This window comes from Eublepharis macularius, chromosome 1 (genome assembly GCF_028583425.1).
Source record: "Eublepharis macularius isolate TG4126 chromosome 1, MPM_Emac_v1.0, whole genome shotgun sequence".
NCBI classification, from domain to species: Eukaryota; Metazoa; Chordata; class Lepidosauria; order Squamata; family Eublepharidae; genus Eublepharis; species Eublepharis macularius.
In genome coordinates this window covers 133,923,665-133,946,055 of record NC_072790.1, presented here as the reverse complement: position 1 = coordinate 133,946,055, position 22,391 = coordinate 133,923,665, and the positions used below count along the sequence as shown (strand labels likewise).

Sequence of the window (22,391 nt, the reverse complement as noted above, 5' to 3'; positions counted from 1 at the left end):
GTGGGATTCAAACAAGTAGAGTTCTGATTCTCAGCCAAACCACTTAACCACTGTGCTTCAGCATCCAAGGAACCTTCACCTAAAGGATCCCCTAGACACTTGTTCTGATGAACATTTTGATTATTTTACTTGCTGCCAAAAAAGCAAAAAGTAATTGTAAACTAAGGATAAGTTGGATAAGCCAGTTATGAAAGCCGCCCAAACTTTCAAACAATATCTCCTTGGGATATAAAGGGGCATGGAATCATATTTGAAGTAAATAGAATGGACTTTTAGCAGAATACTATATTAAAACATTTGAATTAGCAGTGCATTTATCTCAGTGGATGGGTAGAGGATCAGTTGGAAAAGAAACAGAACAACAGAAAGTGAAGACAGGGTGCTCTCTTTAACTAGCCCTTAATAACCCCTGGACATAAACAACCATGAACACACATATGAAGGTGCCTTACACTGAATGAGATCATTGATCCATCAAGGCCACTGTTATCTACTCAGACTGACAACCTCTCCAAGGCCTCAGGTCGAGGTCTTTCACATCACTTACTAACTGATCCTCCTTCACTGCAGATGCTGGGGATTAAACCTGGGACCTTTGACATGCTAAAAGATGCTTAACCATTGTGTTTCAGATCCTGCACTATCATCTTCTGTTTCACAACATGCCAACTACTGCAATTTTAATCCTGAGGGTGAGTGATGGTGGTGGTTGGCAAATGTCTGTAGCAGGACAATCAGAATACAAGTACTGACTCATCACTTGTCATGTCTGTGTACAGCCATCCCATAGTTGTTTGTTTATTTGTTTTGTAGTGCCACAGTGTGCTGGAGCTATACTGATTTGTTACTAAACTGATGTATACTCTCTTTGCTCATTCATAACCATACTGCAGATGTTACTTGCTTGGGACCCAGAATGGGCCTCCTCTGTTATGTTAAAGAAATATGCGAGTCTCGGCTAACTGTGATCTTGGTGTGTCTAGATGCCAGTTTTCACTGCTATTCCCAGTTGCTGGGAATACTTTATTGTATACCTGATATATAGTCATAACTAAATAAATTCTCACAGGACTCTTGTAGGCTTGCGTGCCAAAACCTTAACTGTAATTTGGAGTGCAGGAAAATCAACTATAAAAGAGACTGCTTGATTTGAATTGTCACTTCTGCCAAACTCCATGATGGAGTACAGACCAGAACTGCATAGATTCTAATAAAGCGACTTCTGCTAGGACCAACTTGTGTTCATTGTGGATGGGCTTGAGGGATCTACCTGCCAGGGACTGACATTTTGGCAGAAGTCTCTCTTATCCTTTTTCCTCTCTGGACCCTGCTTCTGGGACTAACTACCGACATTATGTCGCTTGAAACGGATCTGGAAGTGATGGAGCTAGAGAGACTATCAATACTATTTGGATCACCTTCCTTACTGACATTGGGAGATGAGTCGGATGAGGACACTATAAATAACCTGATTCCTGATCTCCAGGAGGAGGGGGAAGAACCCAAGAAACCACCCGATTTAGGGGTGCTGGACAGGACTCCCAGAGTCAGAGGTCATGGGGAAAAACGTAAAAGCAGTTGGCCCCTAAATGATCCTCTGAAAGGGAGGCCTCGTTGGATGACAAACACAATTGGATGACAATGCAGAAGGGAGCTCATCACAAAGCGATGAGACTGGGAAGGGTGTTACCAACCAGGAAGCCCCCCCTGGAAACTATGACGGGAAGTGGACTGGAGCCACAGTCTTCCTCAGAATCAGTCCCCCCGCAGCCTAAAGGAACTGAGCGACTTAGGCGCAACAGGGGGTGGGTGGGTGGGATCCGAGAGATTTGTTGTGGGATTCATTTCCTGAACCCAGGGGGGACAGACATGGGTATCGCAGCCCCCGAATCACAGGAACTAAGGATTTTGTGAGTGGAGTTGGATGAATTCTGCTGGGATGTGGAACAGTTATTACAAGACCTGCAGCACATGGTGTGTGAGTCAGCCACAACTAAGAACCAGGTAAATCCGACCCTTACAGTGAAGGTAACAACTGATGAGACTGCTCAGTACCTTTCAGAGGGAAGACTGGGACTCCCAAAATTGCAGGGCAGTCTACCGGCACTGGGCTCAATCTGGGGGATGACTAGCCCACTAACTGGGCTGCTACAAGGGACACCAGGGGTGCTGGCAACTCCATTTCAAGTCAGATTACCATTAACCAGGAGCAGTGGGAGCAAAACCACTGCCCCACCCCAAGGGGAATCGGCATCAAGATTTCCCTTATAGATGGCCATGGCACCACACCTGGATTACAAATGGGTCCTGCTACCACACAGCAGAATGGATTACAAATGCCTCCAATTGGGAAGTTACAATGTACTAGGTCTCCCCAAGGGAACCAGGAAATTCAAACGGTCGCCCAACCAAGACTGCAGACTCACTTAACATCAGAGAATCACAAAAGCACAATTCCTGTCAAAAACACTTTATTTCTTGAACAGCTTTAGGTTACACAGCAGGGGGGCACACCAAAGGGCATTCCAGCATTCCACCTCACAAAAATAACACAACTCACTTAACATCAGAGAATCACAAAAACACAATTCCTGTCAAAAACACTTTATTTCTTGAACAGCTTTAGGTTACACAGTAGGAGGGCACAACAGGGCATGATAGCAGTATACTACACAAAATAATACAACCCACTTCACCGTTTTTGACAGCAATTGTGATTGGGTGATTCTCTGATGTGAAGTGAGTTGTGTTATTTTTGTGAGGTGGAATGCTGGGATGTCCTTTGGTGTGCCCCCCTGCTGTGTAACCTAAAGCTGTTCAGGAAATAAAGTGTTTTTGACAGGAATTGTGCTTTGTGATTCTCTGATGTTAAGTGAGTTGTGTTATTTTTGTGAGGTGGAATGCTGGAATGCCCTTTGGTGTGTCCCCCTGCTGTGTAACCTAAAGCTGTTCAAGAAATAAAGTGTTTTTGACAGGAATTGTGCTTTTGTGATTCTCTGATGTTAAGTGAGTTGTGTTATTTTTCTGTGTGGGGGACTGCTGGTGTAATGTGTCATAATGCTTTGCCTACTTGTACTTTGAAAGGGAGAAAATAATTTTTTAAAAACTTTATTTTGTGTTGTTCGTGTTTTATTCTTGTGCATTTGGTTCCCATCGTAGGGAACAATGGGGCTGGCTGGCCAGCCATCTCTGTAGGTGGTGGGGGAATTTGAGGGAGGGTGTCTGTGGTTCAGGTGCTCTTTCACAGGGACCAGCTGGCACTCAGAAGTGTGCCCACCATTGTGGCACCCCTGGGCTGTGCAGAATTGCCCAGGGAAAGAGAGTTTAGAAGTTCCCAGCATAGGGAACAAAGGGAGAGGGCTGGCCTTTGCCAGCCTGTTCTTGGGGTTATGGGTGTGGGGCTGCTGGGGGTGGATTTGGGTCTGTGAGGGGCTAATGTGGGGATTTGGGTCTGTGTGTGGCAGCTGGGGGGAACTGGGTTTGTGTGGGGCTGTAAGGGGTGGACTTTGGGGGCTGAGAGCACCTACTTGGGGAGGCCATGAAATGCCCCCCCCAAGTGGGAGCAGGCTGAGCCTTGGTGGGGGGTGGGAGGAAAGGTGGGAGAAGGGCCCCTAAGGGTAGGGAGGCATTTTGCATGCAAAATGCCACCCCTGGCAAGACAAGCCTCCCCCAGCTGTAAGTAGTAGAGAAAAGAGCACCTACTTGGGGAGGCCATGAAATGGCTCCCCCAAGTGGGAGCAGGCTGAGCCTTGGTGGGGGGGTGGGAGGAAAGGTGGGAGAAGGGTCCCTGAGGGTTGGGGGGCATTTTGCATGCGAAATACCACCCCTGGCAAAGGAAGCCTGCCTCTTCATTTTTCCCCATAGGAAAAAATCAATGAAGATAAGCAGCAGCAACCTAAAGCTATGCCCTTTTTTTAGGCGAGGATAGGGGGACCTGGTTTGGGGGGCCATAACATGGCCCCCCAAAGTCCAATCGTTCTGAAACTTGGGGGGTTGTTAGAGTGGAGTTAGAGGAAGACCTCCACCTATTTTGGTTTGATTCGGTGGGAAAATGCCTCCCCCAGGCTTCAGAGAAGCCTTGGGGAGGCTTTTTCCCATTGAAAAAGCTAACCCGAATCAACCCGAATCAACCCGAATCGATTCGGGTTATGGCGATTCAGAAAACCCGAATCGATTCGGGTTTTCCCGAATCAATTCAGGTTTCTCCGAATCAACCCGAATCAGGGTGGTTCGGGTTTTTTCGGGTTTTCCAAAACCCGAACTCCTACCCCTTGTTACTACCCTTCCTAGATGGATGGATGGTACCCCCGCCACCAGGGCCCCAAAATGTCCAAGCACATAGACTACTGATGCCACAAGGGGAGGAAATCCCTCATTTGAGGTATGCATCCAGGCTGGCTGAAACTAGACATGAATTTTGACAGAACCCCAGAAAAGCTGGGATATTTCATTATACAAGTGACTGCAGTTAACCTGAAAAAGGGAACTCGTATGCGAGTACGAGCATTAATAGACTCGGGTTGCTCTCGAGATCTAATAACCCCTGCTCTAGTAACTGGACTAGGGCTAGATGTAATGGAACTAGAGTAGCCTATTGTATTCAAACAAATGGATGGGTCCCACATGAAAGGGGAACCTGCTAGCTATCAAACGGAACCCACCCCACTAGGTATGGGAAATCACTGGGAATCCAGGACTTTTACAGTAAGTGCAGCCACTCAATAGCCCCTGGTGCTGGGGATCAGATGGCTGTGGGATCACAACCCCCAAATCAATTGGAAGATGGGGTTGTTGGTTTTCGAAAAGAGGAAGTGTGGCGCACATGAATGGGCCCCCAAATGAGTTAGGCTATGTTCAGCCACTGCTGATTTTTCAGGCTGTCCAAGTCTGCAGTGTCTTTCATGTTCTTTTATTCTTGTCTGGATGCTACGCTTTGTGGTCCCAATGTAAACTTGTCCACAGCTGCAGGGTATACGGTATACTCCTGCAGAAGTGAGGGGGTCTCTACTGTCTTTTGCTGATCGTAGCATCTGTTGTATTTTTCGGGTGGGTCTGAATACTGCTTGAAGGTTATGCTTTTTCATAAGCTTTCCCATCTGATCAGTAATTCCTTTGATATATGGCAAAACTCAAACAGGGCACAGTATCTTATTCCAGGACACCAAAATACTGGACAACACTTCCAACTACTTTGTCAGACTGCACAGGGAAGCCATTGAAATTCACAAGCATAAGCAAAACTTAAACAGGAAAGAAGAAACCTTAAGAATGAACAGAGCATGGTTTCCAGTTCTGAAAAACACCAGGCTAACAAAACATTCTATCCCCGACAATAGCCCTGCAGAGAAGATTAGCACATCAAGTACCAATCCATATGCAAAAGAACCTCCTCAGGATACAGTGAAGCCTCCTGCCATTAGCATTCCACACCCTGGGAAACTCTCACAGGATGACTCAGCTCAACCCCACCCCTCCTGAGTAGATACAAATGACCTACATCTTTTCCACACTGTGACACTGAGAGATCTCTGTCTTTTGGTGCTACACCTCTGAAGATGCCAGCCACAGCTGCTGGCGAAACGTCAGGAACTACAATGCCAAGACCACGGCAATACAGCCCGGAAAACCCACAACAGCCATCGTTCTCCGGCCGTGAAAGCCTTCGACAATACATTTATTTTCATGTTTGCATCTGTTGTTATGTTCAGAATGACTGACGTGTTTCAACAAAAGATTTTTTCTGCTCATATGATAAAACAGTCATGCAACCCACCATCTTAGCAAATTTGTCTCCTTTTGTAAAGGCAGTTAATGCCAAGTTACTTCCTCTCCAGGCTATCAAGTTCCTAGTGACTATTCAGTTTCTTACATATTTTAAATTCTCTATATTTAAAAAAATGTACAATCTCTTCAGCACTTATTTGTTTGCACATTTCTCTTCACAAACTGAATTGCTTTGGTGAAGACAGAAAATAATGACCTAGCTAAAGCTTTAACCCAGACCCCCTAGTGTTCCACCAGCTGTGCTATTAAGTTAAGTGGCTAACACGGCTAACTCCTCTGGATCTAAATCTCTCTCTGAATTCCTTTCCTGATACGACACAAGCCTCATCTATGTAAGGAAGCACTGATGTTTTTACTTCCCCCCTTTTACCCCCTTCCTATCTAGCCTTGAAATTAATATAATCTATCACTGAAAAATTGGAATCGGGGGAAGGATTAGACAGATCACCCAGATGGTAGTTTGGGAAGAAAAATCCAACTTCCCTTATGCAAATTCTTGTCTTACGCTGTCTGACATACATTGTAAAGTGAAGAACCAGGGATACAGAAGCAAGAATGTTTGTGGAATTTGCCAATACAATGAGAGGAACAAAAAATAACAGACCATGGAACTTTTAAGCAACTATTTTAAGAGCAAAAGATTGCCATTTCATACCAAATGAGATAATAATAAAATGGGTTTTAAGAACAGAACTTATAACTGCTGTTGTTCAACTTCCCACTGTGTAAGTCACACATTCGGAAGTGCTGAAGCAGGAAAGTTCTGGAGTTTTGAAAAAAGCCAGCACACTCAAGCCCAACCTTCTTGGGTAGCCACAAGTTTTTTAAAAGAGGCGGCGGTGGGGGAGGGGGGGAATAAACACAGCACTCCAGAAAAAGGATCTTTATTTATATATATACGTTTATCCATACAATATATGCAAGTTTCAGGAATACATTCACTGACATTCCCTTGCTTCTAATAGCCATCAGCCAACTCCTTAATGTTAGGTTTGATTCACATTAGAAACATGCCACGTTATTAAGGGACTTAGGAGAGAAATTTAGTATCTGGGAGTTCATCCTCAGGGTAGGGTAAGCAGATAAAGCATTTCTTCTTTTGTTGGCTGTCAGAAGCCACTGCAAATAGGGATAAAGGGCTAACTAAAATCTCAGATGCCCCACTCCCCAAGTTCTGACTCCAAAGATTTGTAGGTCATTGGGGAGGGGGGAGAGAGCTGGTGGTGCTTAGATCTGCCTATTCTAGGCATCTCACAGTCCTCCATGCCAATGGCCCACCAGGCACTTGCCCAATAAGATGGCCAGTATACCCCTGCAAAAGAAAACACGAAGAGTGCTTAGGGGGCACAGCCCTTATTGCAGGCAGACCCAAAGAGAAAGAAAAAGAATGACAAAGGTCTACTCTGATTATTCTGCAAAACTTCAAGGGAAAATGAGAAGTTGCCCATTTATACTGTCAATGAACATATTTAATGCCTTTCATTGTATTTATCTGAATAAGATGAACTGGTACATCTTGTGAATTGGTATTCTCCATTCTGATTGCAATTAGTAAGTAACAAAAACTGCACTGGAAGGCACATAGGATGAGCTCATATCTCCTACTGCAACTGTCTACAACTCTTTAGGAAATCCTATGTCACAATGAAAATGGCACACATATATGTAATTATACAGAACTGAGGGGATGGTTTTTATAAAATGTTTATGTACTCTTTGCCTTATATGAATCTGAACAATTCCATTGGCCTTTTTGTATCTAAAGCCAAAGTCTCTTTGGCTCCAAAATGTATGTTTTTTCCACACACGATTGTACTTTGAATAACTGTTACTTTCCTCTGTATTGATTGAAACACTTTAAGATTAAAGGATATGTACTAAAAACTTGTAATACTTTGGAGTTTTTTGAAAATGCAGAATTTGTTAAACCTGTGTGTGGACATAAAACTAAATCAACACTTATAGACCTCAGATAAGTAGTTTAATAGTTTTAGGGAGGTCTTTCTAAGGAAGATAAACTAAGGTACTATTTCTTTAAGTTAAAATGTTTAACAACTTCAAGGCCACAGGAGGCACAGAATTTATATGTCATAAAGAAAACCTGTCTCAATGGTCACATTCCTGACAACTTGGAATATCCATTATAACTCTGGCAAGTCCTTCACCTATCAATGGCTCTGCCTGGTATCTGTATCAAAGCCTGGGGACTAGGGTTTCAAAAACAGTCTTATAAAAATATGTGGAAATGCTTCTACTGAGGTGTATTATTGTTAGCAATTGTATGTGCCAGATATACAATTTAATTCCTTTCCTCCAACAACGAAAAAACTACTTTAGCTAAAGAAAGCAAATAAAAATCCATCTTCAAGAACAGAACTGTATTTACCATCAGCTGGCAAAAAGTCTAGTAGCCAGCTGCTAGAATACAATCTAGAGACTCAATTTTAGGTTTAGATACTGCTGACATTATTTAGTTCAAACTTGTCTTAAACAGTTTACAAGGGTGGTTCCTTCTCTCCTCAGATATATAATTTCCACTTACAAAAAGGTATTGCTGCTGTGTATATGCCAAAACTAATCACCTCAGTCTAAAGCTGAAGCGGCTGAGAAGTACCAATATGCCTAATAGTCAAATTCAATCTGAACCTGACATCCATCAGTTTCTGAAACTGGCAGTGAGATTCTCTAAGAACACAGAGTTGCTTTGGCATTCTATCATCACTTTAAATGCTGAAGGATAGGAAAAGCAACTCCCTGACCTTGACACTCACTGTGCAACTGGATCAAAAGTTGTAGGGCAGTGTCTCAAACTAGAGACCTTTGCCCAGTAGGAACAGAAATGCCACATCTCTCCCCAACACTTCATAGTATATGAGTTAAAATTGATTTTAAAAGGGAAAGTCAAGCTATAACTGCTTAATGATATTCCTTTTACTGTAAGTAGTGACCTTTCAGGTTTTCTGAGTATTGTGAGTTTAGCACTTGTGAAAATGAGTGTTATAAAAGCATGGCTATATAGAATATGGGACTCTGATAGCCAGGACTCAGCCAGAATATTTCCTTATATAATTCTGACAAGAGCTGTAGCATCTGTATTCATGATGGTATCACCCTAGGGTTGCCAGCTCCAGGTTGGGAAATTCCTGGAGATTGGGGGGGGGAGCCTAAAGAAGGTGGGGTTTGGGTAGGGGAAAGACTTCAACAAGGTATAATGCCATAGCGTCTACCTTCCAAAGCAGCCGTTTTCTCCAGGGGAACTGATCTCAGTGGCCTGGAGATCAGCTGTAATTCTGGGAGATCTGCAGCCACCACTTGGAGGCTGGCAACTCTTTATCACCGATTTAGAAAGATGATGAGAACAAAAAGCCTCCAGTATGTTGGCAGCATGGCATTCAGGTCCACAAAGTGAGAATCTTTCTAAGACAGAAACCCAAACCCTGTACAAGTAAATTTACTATCATTTTCAATATAACTTGAACTGGCACTACTGTTAAGATGGTCCTTTACAGCTTGCGACCAAGCTTCAAATCCCCACTGTGCCGTGGAAGCTTGCTGGGTGACCTTAGAACAGTCACACACACTCAGCCTATCCTAACTTACAGGTTTGTTGTGAGGGTAAAATGGACAGGAATTGGGGAGAAAGTCAAAGTATAAATGAAGTAAAATAAATAATATTTGAAAGGGTGTATTTCTTCTCCTGATCATTATGTTTGATTTGGGAAGCCCTTCCTACAGACTTTTTTAAAAACTAGAAATGTGTGGCTAAAGAAGAGACCAAAATGAATTACATTAACAAGTCTGTCTGAGATCATTCTGAATCTTTTGTGAAGACATTATTTTTTAGATAAGCATTCTAGGATGCCAGATGAGACAACACTGGTAAGTGCACTCATATGTGTACTTACCAGTGCCAATTACCACCTTGGGGGTCAGGTAGCAATTTTACACAGGCCAGTTTGGCTAGGGATCCTGGAGTTGTTTTGCCATCTTCTGGGCATGGAGTGGAGTCACGGGGGTAGTCAGGGAGGGGGGGGCGTAGTTGTGAATTTCCTGCATTGTGCCAGGGGGTTGGACTAGATGACCCTAGATGTACCTTCCAATCTTATGATTTTATGTTTCTCATCACTTGGTTCAGAGTTATATATCATGCGTTGGAAGTTTCTTTCAAGTAGTCTGGCCCCATGTGGCTCTGCTGAAGTTTAAAGGCTGGTTGCCTGAATTACCTCTGTTGTCAGCCTCCACAGGAGTAGCAATGCTGATATGGGAAGGATTAAATCATTCGTCCGACTGGATAAGGGAGAAACCTTCACTAATGCATCAATAGGTTCAAGATAATCAAAATAGATATTTAAAGTATAAACCAGGCTCTCCATCTTATAGAAGGATGCGCGAACTGACACTACAGAAACGGTTTGTTTGATATGACATGAACCAATATGAAAATTCTAACTGGTATATTTTCTGCAGATATGCACGAGTGACCCAGCCATCAATCTTGGAGCATATTTTATATTTTTCTTGGTGCATGGAAGATACTTTTAACTTGTGCTTTAAAATCCATTAAACATTATTGTGTGTTTGCTATTAGCTGGTTTGGACGGTGGAAAGATGTAATGACAAAATTATGGTGAGGATAATTTTATTCTCTAGCTCAGATTCGAAGATCCTAAGCAAGTCTACTCAAAATTAGGTCACACTTTATTCCTAGTACTGCAGACTAAGTGCACTACAGCCAAAAAGAGTGGGGTAGTGAGATAATATGGCTTAGAAATATCTAAAAACCAATCATGGAGCCTTTTGTTATTTGATTAGGATTTTTCTTTCACTGACTCCCTCCTAAAGATGGCAAATACATGTCAAGCAAGAAAGACTCTTTATCAAATGTCAATATTAAGTCATAATAGTATCTGAGTAGAAAATATGAGTGAAAATTCCCTAAGTAGTATATATGACTTTCAAAGAGATAAATGTGTCTGTGTTTCATTAAATGAAAATAAATGGATGATGAAGTGACAGGATATAGATGATGGAAGTAAGGAATGTTAAAAACAATAAGTAAATCAAGAGCTTGTAGTTACAGAAATTCAGTCTGCTGTTTAGTATGTGTGCACAGGAAAGCACAAAGAGAACATCAAAATGCCTGATCACATCCCATCTGTTTCTGCCTCTTGCTAGATAACAACCTCCACTGCCAAAAAGCCATTTAAATTTACTACATTGCCGCTACTGATAAATATCACTTCTGTGAAGATCTAATACTAAATAAGAACTTGATTTTGAGATAATGCTTACATGCAACTGTGTCAAATAGATCAAGGTTTTGCTCAACTCAACACCTGGATTCTATAAGACTGCAATTTGTTACCCACTGTGAGTATTTGCAGTACACTTTTTAAAGAACAAACCACTGTACTCCCTTTCCTTCGCCTCCCCCCAATGAAAAAGCCAAGAAACAAAGCAAGATGAAAAACTATCACAAGATGTAGGACATAAATGACGGGGAAGAAAAAAAAAAGACCCTAGAGGAGGAAGGATGAAAAGAAGGATATTGGCAAAGGGTGGCAAAGACAAGGGGCTTTTTGGAAGCTCTCATGATGGGTACCTTCTATGCAGATCTGACAAGCTCAGAATGGTGCCATGAAACTGCCTCCAGCAATGGAATACATTTTTCAGCACATCACAGCAACTGCAATGGCATCAATTCTACTTGCAATCTATGTCCAAACAGAAAAAAAAGTTCTCTGTGGTCCTATTTCAGCACATCTCAAGGACTAATTAAATCCTCATTACATTCTTCTAATTATTCCACAGCTCTGGGATTTCACTGAGAAAATCTCTGATGGTGCATCAGATGAAAAGGGTTAAATAACCTGTGCTGATTTTGAAACTCCAGACCTATTCCAGACCTTTAGCATATCATCAGCATTATCATGAATATTTAACTACACACTGCTGTGAAAATTACAATGGGAGAACAATTAAAAGTTTTTAAATTAATTTTGACCCATATACATTTTCCTTAATAAATACAGGTTTTTAAAGCCTTTCCTTCATGATAGTGTGTGCCACAGTAACAGCATGAGACCATTTAATGTTTCCATTATATGCTGGGGGGGGGTGCTATTCCAGATGTACTATTTTAGCCTTAGCATAATGGAACAGGACATGTGTATTTCTAACCAAGATCAAAATTGACAATGCCAGATGAATGGGATCTTGAAGGGGTTTTCTGAGAATGCAAAAAATAAGTTAACATTTTTATTACTGTTCTAATAAAAGCATCAGTTTTCAATGGCACTCTATGAAAATTAAGTATTGAAATATTATTGAGGTATTAATTTAAGAAGGGTGTGTGTACGTGTGAGTGATCATCCAAGATAATTATAGATTGTATAATTTGCAATCCCATTTTGTAATGTGACCTTTGGTAGTGACATTGGGCATGTCTGTTGCTCCCTGCAGATCCCAGTCATTTCAGTAGGCCTGGTACAACAGATCTTCCTAAAGGATGGTGTTGTCAAGTATTAATTATTTCATCTGAGGACTCATCAATGACACTAAGAGTTCCAGCTCTATCCCATTAATTATAACTACATCACCATTAACGCAGAGACATTGCGAAGCGTATAGAACTCCCAAATAATGACCAAGACACACACATCTGGAAATAAACTTCACTAAACTCAGTGATAGCAATTGAATGTTCCTGGCCCAGTACAACAATGTCTGCGATTTCCTGGATCAGATCAGCAATATCCAATACCATAAAAGACTTCCCCAATATCTCCTGATAGTGATATTTTTCTCCTTATTGGAAATATCCAGAATTGGGTTGGGAAGCTGTTCACAACTGTATGTGTGAGTGAGCACACAGCAAACTCGTCTGTGATACAACAGCTCTTTAAAATTTAATGGGAAGACCTGGCCTGAACTCCAGGCTATCTCCCCTGAAAATAATGGTCTTTTTATACTGAAAAGCTGGGGAGGGGGACTCTAAACAACAGAATGTAAGAACTGGCCTCCAGACTCCAGGTCTACTGCCCATTATTTTCAATAGGAGATGGAATAGGAGGTGGACTTGGCCACTAAATCTGGAGGCCAGGTCAATAACTCATTAAAAATAATGGCTCCTCAAATGTGAAGGGACTTTATTTTCAATGGTTGAAGCAGTTTTCCCTCCACCCTCCTGCTGCCTCTAAGCAGGGGCACAGCTGGTATTGAAAATACTGGCCCTTTAAAATTCAAATCAGTATTGTAGGCCGAGTGTATCTCTCAGCTGTTCAGTAGTGCATCCACCATTTAAAAAGTAATTGTTTTTACTAACTTTTATTTTTACCTTCAGATTTCAGAGGTCAGGTCCTCCCAATGAAAATAATGGCCCTTTAAAGTTTAAGAGGCCAATGTGCACACATCTTCTGGGTGACAGGGACCTTTCTTCCTTCTCTCTTCCTCCCTCTCCTCTTGTGCTGCTTCTTGGGTGTGTGTGTGTGTGTGCACTTGCAATATTATATTGTTTTGGATGGAAAAGGTGGGAATGGCAATACTGGGACCATTGAAACAACTTTCTGAAATGACAATAATATTACTAATACTTAACGAAAATTACAATAATGCCATTCTCAGCTTTATGAGACAGAATTAAAATGATAATTTTGTAAGCATATACCCCTGCTCAGTGGAACTTACTTCCAAGCACACAAATTCAAAATTGGAGTATAAAATTCTCCAATAACCTGTGAATAAAACATCTGAGCATTCTTTTTCCTTCCAAAATGCTGTGTAATTGGACTGAAGTGGTATTGTTGAATTTGAACTATAAAAATGTACATCATAAAATATACTGCTGCTATTCATATATTTCAAGATACTGTTACAAAACCTAAAAGGTCCCAATGAGCCACTTGTTCAGCTTAAATATTACAATAACTAATTATTAACTAATTAAACCAAATGAAGATGGTGGATAAAGAAGAGAGACTACAGTAAGACCTTCTAAAACAATTGATTCAGTGGTTCAATTGATTCAGTGGTTACCAAGAACTACTAATTTTGAAAATTTTTATCAGCCATACACATACATTGGTGCTACACACATACAAACTGTTCTCTCTCTAAATCTACTTATCTCATATTCTATTTTTTATAGAGTCATATATAGAGTCACAATGAAACAAGTGTAAATCTAACCATTTTCTTGTGTGGTCTGCATTCTGGAATGGTACACAGCCAATCAAAGTCTAACAAAGGATCTAACAATTGATGGCAGAGCACTGAGATTTTTTCAATGAACATATTAGTTGCCTTTTGTTCATGTATGCAAACTTTTCTTTAAACAAGGAGAGAAAAGCACTGGAAGGAAAACAAATCCCATCTGAAATTGGAGGGTCACTTCATATTTTTAGCTGGAAACATTTTGTATTGGTGAGCCAAGTGTTTAAATTACTGTAACAGATGCCTGCAGATCAGGTGTCTTCAGCAGGAACGATTTTCTGCTTGGGTTTTTATCAGTAAATGACAAGCACCTTCCCTTTGAGCCCTTCTACTCTCCTTGCCCTTCCCCTCTCTAAGTTCAATGGAAAGCAGTTCAAGCAAGCAAAAGAATCAACTAATGTAACAGTCTCTTTAAAAGGTGAAGTTTTCCATTTCAAAGAAGTCTCTAATCAATGACAGGGCACAAAAGGGAATGTGTTCGTGTTTATAGGCACAGACCTTACAGAAGCTTTGGGAAACATGTTCTGCAAAATCAATATGACCTCACTGGTTACAAATTTTGTATTTGCTGCATGAAACAAATGAACATTTTAAACAAGATAGGTCATAAGATTAGCCATAGTATGATAGGAGCTTCAATAAATATTCTGTATAAAAAGCAAAGTCTCTTAAAGACAAACATCAGAAGAATTTTTTTAGAAACAAAATGGCTGCCAGTCTTGTGCCAGCAGAGCAATTTGAAGATTAGAGTCTAAATTCTCCAGCTGCAGGTCACAATAAATTATTCATCACAAAAAAAAATATTTGGCCTTGTGAGTGAGTGTTGGATGCTTCTCTCTATCCCACTTCAGCAGATTCTGTTTGGCAATGAAGACACTAATGTTTGGCTCCGGTCAATGACCTCAGCTGGAAATTTGTTAGAAATATTCCGAAGGGCAAAGAAAGGCACAACGCAGAGAGATTTAAAGTCCTCAGAGACACTTGAACTTGGGGCTGATCAGTAGCAGGGATTTACACAAGGTAACCCTAGGTTTAATTCCACTGTTTTCTTGTGATTTAGACGTCTAATACCATCACCCCAGATGAATCCAAGCCAGAAAAACTTACAGAGGGTTCTTCACCTTTGAACATGGGTTACTGGATTTTGCAGGATGTACATATGGAATATATGCAGCTCTAGCTGATGGGCAGGTGACCAAACACCTGGTATAATTCTCTGTCTGTGCTCTGATACTTAGTCTTTCTCAACAAAGTCACTAGGATATGTCCACCAAAGCAGGTTCCAAGGAGGAGAGATGGAAAAAACTGCTCATGTACTATGGACCACCACAATGCAAAAGCAAATGTAAGGAATATCATACCACTTTTTGGCAGATAAACAATACATACATGGTATAATGGGAGACCTATATGAAACAAAATGAGACCCATATGAAATGATAATGTGGCATCAATGCCTGTGGAATGCCTCCCCCCAGTTATCATTATGGAAATTGTCCTAGGGAACATGGCATCTAGAGCAGCCCATGATTAAACTGTTGATGGATGGAATGTCAAGATATCTACAGGAGAAACTTCTGGTTTTGTGAACTGGATTAGCAATTCACATTTATACATCAAGTAATAAAACTTAAGTTTCAAACCCCTACAGGGGTTGCCATACGTTAGTTATGACTTGACAGCATTCTGCATCACCATTTTAAAACTTCACTGAAATGAGATTGTGAACCTGGCCTTCATACTTTTGTGGCGAAAGAAACAGGGATGTAGTCATTTCCAGCCAGCTAATACCAGTCCTTTCATTTTACATTGAGAAGCCTATACCCTGAAGCACAGGAACTCATCCAAGTTTTAAGAACTGTGGGAAAATTGTTGTCTAAGACAGCTAATATTTCTATCCTACAGAGACCAAATTCTAAGTCAGATACTTATAAATAATGTTTCCTGTATCCAGATTTTTAAAAACCATTAACATTATCTATCAAGATCCTCTGATAAAAAATATTTTTAGAACATTCTTTAACTAAGTTCTGGTAAATATCCCATTTTTATTGATTCCTCCCCATAGGAAATAGTTTTAGAGAAATTTCACTGACAGATGTTTACTAGTGGAATTCCCTAGCTTCTGAACAACAAATGGAACACTTGAACAAAGTATGCCCTTTTCCTACTCAGTCCTTCCTGTTCCATGGCTAGCATCCCTATCTAGGGAACTAGAATAGCAGGGGAAGCTAAGAGAATGAGTTGTGATTTGTGAGGTTGTTGGTTCAGATTTAAACATAATACAAGCCTAAGTTACAGAAGTGCTGTAAAATTTATAACAAGATAACATGTGTACAGCACTCTGGACATTTAAAATGCTATATAAATGCTAAGTATGATCATTATGACAAACCTCGATCCTGTGGCATTGGTGACTGGCTCAAGGCAGGATGGGAGCTGGACTCTGATTGGCTACCAGGAGCCTGGTTTGGCATCTGACTACCTGCAACAAACATAGAAAAGGAAAATAAATAACTGACTTTTGATCAAAATGTCTGTTAATACAACCTATTCTTAATTATTAAAACTGTGGTATGTACTTCAGAGAAATTCTGCAAGAGGTTTAGTTTTTTTACAATCTCTCTTTTTCTTGCAACTCAAGGTGAAGACATGCATAAACATATTTAGCAACTGGCTGAAATGTTTAATTTTGCACTGAGCTTGTTCCCAACCTCATTGACATGATCCAATTTACTGCTGCAAATCTCATAATACATATTTCTGTGAGTGTTTTAAAAAATCCATGTCTACTGTAGAGTGGGACTCATACTGTTGAACCTGAACTGGCCTCCAGCCAGCAACACATGGACAGCTGCCAATACTAGTACCAAAGATAAATTTCACTTACGCTTTTTAAAAAAAATTCAAAGTATTAAAGCGTAAGTCAATATAAAACCAATATATATGTAAAGTCTGTGGTGTGTACTTGATTATCTAAATAAGAGCTTTTCATAACTTACACCTGGTAAAAATATGAAACTAGCATGTAAATAGGATGTAGATTGACATAGAAGGGAATCCACATTAGTGCTTAACTGATAGGAAAAATCTGTCTTTGTAACCCATGCATCACAAACAATATCATTGGTTTAAATGCTGACCATATTATTTTATAGGTATACTCAGCAGAAAGAACTATTTCTATCATAACACCTCTATGAACACAAGTTATACTTCCTGACAACTATGCTCATACTGTAACTTGATACACAAAATCTGTAATGATGTGTTCAAATGGGGCCAAAAAGTTGTAAACATGATGAAGCAGTCTTCTTGGAGCCCAACATACATGTGCTGTATCACACCTTTGTGTTTCATTGCAATACCCACTGTCAACTCACACTGCTGTGTGGTTTCAAAACCCTGGGTCATTGTCATGTCCTTAGCATCCCATATCCTTATTTATAAGGATTATCCTTTGAGGAGGAGGCAAGTAGGGCCTCCTGAAGCCTATCAAGGATCCTTATTGGTGGTCCCAGTGCCTATGGGCACAAGATAATCCAAGACTTCCAGAGGAGGGTTCTGAGAAGTCCGCCATACAAATGGCAGCAATGCAGCATTGCTGGATCCAAGAAGTCAAAGGTATGCCAAATGTCGTATGTCACAGCTCACTCATATATCAGGATACAATGCAATCCCCTCTCCCATATCACAAGAACAGTGACAGTAGGAAACACGAACAGAAGCCTAAAACAAAAAAATAGCATTCATTTGGAAGCACAAAGCTTCCCATCCCATACACATAAGTCCTGACTTAAGTCTGACTAGATCATCTCCAGTACTAAAGGGGAGGAGGCCAGTAACAAAGCCCATCAATAGGTGCACAGATCTTGCTGCACAACATATCTTCAAGCCAGCTTTTTGTTATGTACCTTAACCCCAGAACTGGCTGGACAGCTCCTTTGCTGGTTCAGCAATCTTGCCTTGAACCTGATTCATCTCTTGGCTGGACAGCTCCCCTGCTTTCTCAGCAGTTCTGCCTTTGATCCTACTGATCTTTGTCCTGTTGCACCTGCTTTGCTGGTAAGACGAATCAAAACTACCTGGTCCCAGTGATGGCAGAAACAGAACAGTGAACTTGCAGTCTTGGTGCAGCATGATACTGTGAAGTTTTACGGCTGCAACATCTCCCGCATTCAGTAATGTTGAGTCTCAGAAGGTAAGATCACTGGATCCTGAGTTACATGAGCTGTAACCACTGAGCTACATGAGCTGTAACTCAGAATGTCAGAACTATTCTATGCTGTGTAAATCAGCTCGGTGGCTAATGATAAACTGAATCTACCATTGCTGTCTCTAGAGACATGACGGCCTGAGGAAAAAATGGAAAATTTTAGGGGAAATTTTTTTCTGCATTTTTCCCTGAGGAATCCCCCCCCCACTCATGTTACCAACACAAAAATTAGAAAATTTGGGAGAGCACTGAAAAATCTCCTTTGAAATATTTTATCTTTTTGACTGAGAAAAACCTGTCTTAGAAAAATACTGTAGACATACACAACATTTTCAAGATGTTTTTGTTTGAATGTAAATAATTTTGGCAGCAATTATGTGTTTAAAGACAATGCATTATTAAAGACTTTGGTGTTTTCAATGTTATAAACTTCAACTTGATATCTAAGCGTGCTGGTAGTTCTATTGACTGTGAATCTGTGGGGCTTTCTGCACAGGGCTTTTTTGTTGGTTTTGGCCCCATAATGGTTTGGCTTATCCCCTGATTCCCATACACATTTTTCAATTTTAGTTTCACTTTGGGTTTGTTTGTTTTTCCTTAGTTTTTTTCTTGGTTCTCTTGAGACTACTTAACCCGATCTTTAAAAACCAAACAAACTAATTCTAGTTGCTTTTGTTCCTCATGGATAATGTTTTTTTGAGTTTGTCGTCAAAAGACACACTATAATTTGTTTACTACAGAATTTATTTCTACTTTTATCTTTTATTTTTTCCTACCTTTAAGGAGGCAACAGTTAAAGATATGTGCTATGATACCATAGTATTGGGTATACCGGTAATTTTTCTATAGTTTTAAATAGCTCAGTCTTTCCTAAAAGTTACTTGGAACTGTCAGTGTGTGCCTGAAGTGAACTGCAAATAGCTTCAAACGACTGTAGGTTCCATCCATCACATCATTTTAAAGTAATTAGCCAACTGTTTCCACAGCTGACTTTCAAGGGAAGACATTGGAACTATATGTAGTATACAAAATAAGCTAGAGCTGTAAATATTCCTAAAGCACTTGCTGGTAATTTAGAGAGAAATAATTTGTTCCCCTAGTGGATAGAATCTATTGGAAAGGATCCAATGATTTATTTAGTTCACCCCCACATCCCAGGTTAGAATATCCTTGTATATGTCACCCATCACTAAATGCCCATTCAGGATTTTCTTGAAAATATCTATGAAAGTAGATTCCATTATCTTCTTCAGTAGTGTTTTTCACTGCTAAACTGCTTATTGCAGTGGTTAACCAGTGGTTAACTGGTTTGGCTGTGAATCAGCACTCTACTGGTTTGAATCTCACTACTGCCATGAGGGTAAGTCATTCCTCCCAGCCCCAGCTCCCCAGCTGTATTGTGGAGATAATAATAACACTAACTTGTTCACTGCTATGAGTGAATTAATCTGTCTAGAAAAGCGGTATATAAGTGCAGTTGTTGTTGTCGTTATTATTATTATTATTATTTTTCATTTATTTTTAACTTACACCTACCCCTTTTGTAGTTTAAACCAATGCCTTTTTGCCACAGAGCCAGGGTATGATTTTCAAGCTTTCCAACAAAGGATGTCTTTGTACAAATATTGTAATATTATAAGTGGTTACAACAAATACTATACCCCTTACACTATGATTTTGCAAATGCTTGACTAAAGGCAGAGTACTCTGTCAGACAGCACGTGCTGTTTCCATGACATCTTTTACACCTACAGCCTTGTTGCCAAAGCTCATTTAAGAACAAGCAAGGCGCAACAAAACAAAATATTGACTATATATTTGTAGGGGATGCAGGATAGGCCAGGAGAGCTTCATCTCAGAAGCTAACCAAGTCGGTCTTAGTTAGCAATTGGATGGGAGACCTCCAACAAAGACCAAGGTTGTAGAGGCAGGCAAGGGCAAACTACCTCAGTTAGTCTCTTGCCATGAAAACCCTACCAGGGGCTGCCATAAATCAACTCTGACTTGAGGGCTGGATTTCATTTTTTCAACAAGACATCACATTTCTATATTCTAATGAACATGGGATGAATTCAGTAATTCCAGCTGGTATACAAGCAGTCATTTCTTGTTGACATGAGAGAACACTAAAATTTATTCTCTGTGTGCCTAAAGTACTTCTATTAGATGGGACATTTCAAGGGAACACAAAAAAATCCTTTCAAAAGGTCATATGGTACCAAGACAGCAAACTACAAATGGCTAAATCAGGATACTTGGATAATTTAGTTCTTTTGGTTTTTGTGAGACTATGTTAGCTTAAATCCAAGTGTGGTGGCTTGGGTTGTTTCTGGCTTAGTCTACAAAAAAGGTAGGCAGAGAGGTATTGCTAAAAAGATCTTGGACTGGAATTCTCAATAAAATGGCTTCCATAGCCCTTAAGAAGCTCTAAGAAAACTTGTTTTTCTTCATTTAGCCAATATAGATTTTAACATCCAGAGATTTCCATTGCAAAGAGTTTTTCACAATCCTAAATAACTAACACTTTTAGAGGTTCATTTCAAAATGTTAGGTGCCGTGGCTTCCTACTGAACACATGAAGCTGCCTTATATGGACCTGGGCCATCAAAGACAGTATTGTCCACTCTGACTGGCAGCAGCTGTCCAAGGACTTAGAGGAATTTCACATCAAATCCTACCAGAACCTTTTAACTGGAGATGCCAGGGATTGATCCTAGGGCCTTCAACGTGCCAAGCAGATGCTCTACTACTGAATCACACACCCCTTCCCCCGACAACACCTTTCTTACATCATTGGAAAATGGTTTTGAAGCTTTCCATAATGTTGCCAAGGCTTTGGGGGGGGGGGGGTGCAGTATGTAGGGTGGGGAGGTAAGGGACCAGAAACTGCTGTTAGGCTACTCCAGGCAAGTAATAATATATTGGTCATCATATATCACTCACAATTTTTAACCTGAGTAACAGGTACAAGGAAAGGTTGGTGAATACAGTCCAAATCATTCACATATATGTGGGAGTCCGGGCCCCTGTGGTTTTTTCCATGGTGTAGAATCACTTGTGAACGTTAATGTACTATGTTTACTTCCAAAAGATTAAGAAGAATGATGTGCCTTTTTAATTTGCTTTTTCTATGGCATATTCTTTCCACACAGTAAAAGTGTGAGTAAGTGTCTAACAGACAAATTGTACTAGAGACCTATGAAGGACAGTTACAAACCAGCAAACATGTATTCATCATCATCATTACTGTGTTTAACAATATGCAGAAGGGAAAGGAACTTACTGGTAAAGTTTATAGACCAATGCAGTAAAGCAGAACTTTTCCCAATACTGATTTTGTGCTGTCATTTTATTTATTGTTGTTATACCATGGCTTCAAAACATTGACTAGTCTTTAAGATACTACAAGATTCTTTTTTGTTTTGCGGCAACAGACTAACATGGGTACTTCACTGGGATTTATATCTGCTGCACAGTATAACCACTCCACCATACATTTTTATGAATTAAAAATAAACCACGAGGAACAAAATATCACAATATTTTAGGAGTGCAGCACATAGCTCTTGGTGGGATAGATGCCAATCAAATCAACTGCATTGTGTGCCAGCCATAAAGCACTTATTATATGTAATGTGAGACGGAATGCCCATAAAAATCTTTATGAAAAGCAACTACTAGTGCTTTCACTATAGAAGTACTTAAATTTAACTACCTCTTCATGTTTGTTGGTATAATGCCTAAAAGAGGGGCTCAACATTATGCCATAATTGCATGCCAAGTAGTATTTCGTTTAAAAGTTAAAAGAAATCAGAGCTGGTTTCTAAAGTGTTTACTGTGCAAAACATTGCAATTTTCCCATTTTTCACAGATTACTCAATTGCCCTCTTTGTTAATAGTTTCCTTCTAAAAGTAAATAATGTGAGATATGACTTAAATGGGGAGATTTTTTTCCAGAAGTTGGTCCATATATTACTTTTAACTAAAATATTTATCATGGTCCATACATGATAAACCATGGTTTGTCTGTACATGAATGATGTTATAGGGTCCTCCCTCCTATTTTTGCATATGTTTTGATAATGAACAATTTTGGCTTTAACAAGAAACTGTAGTTTGTGGTTATAGTCAACCCCCAAATTTGTTCTGTTCTGTATAAACAGAACAAATTTAAAGACAA

General features: G+C 40.1%; 1 protein-coding gene across 1 annotated transcript in view; it reads right to left on the bottom strand.

The window, feature by feature from the left end:
- The window catches only part of ARID1B (AT-rich interaction domain 1B), a 599,087-nt gene that overhangs the window by 142,516 nt on the left and 434,180 nt on the right, over positions 1 to 22,391 (bottom strand). The window contains exon 7 of the mRNA XM_054969949.1: positions 16,391 to 16,480. Coding sequence (XP_054825924.1) covers positions 16,391 to 16,480 — 90 coding nt within the window. The remainder of the gene's footprint in view (positions 1 to 16,390; positions 16,481 to 22,391) is intronic.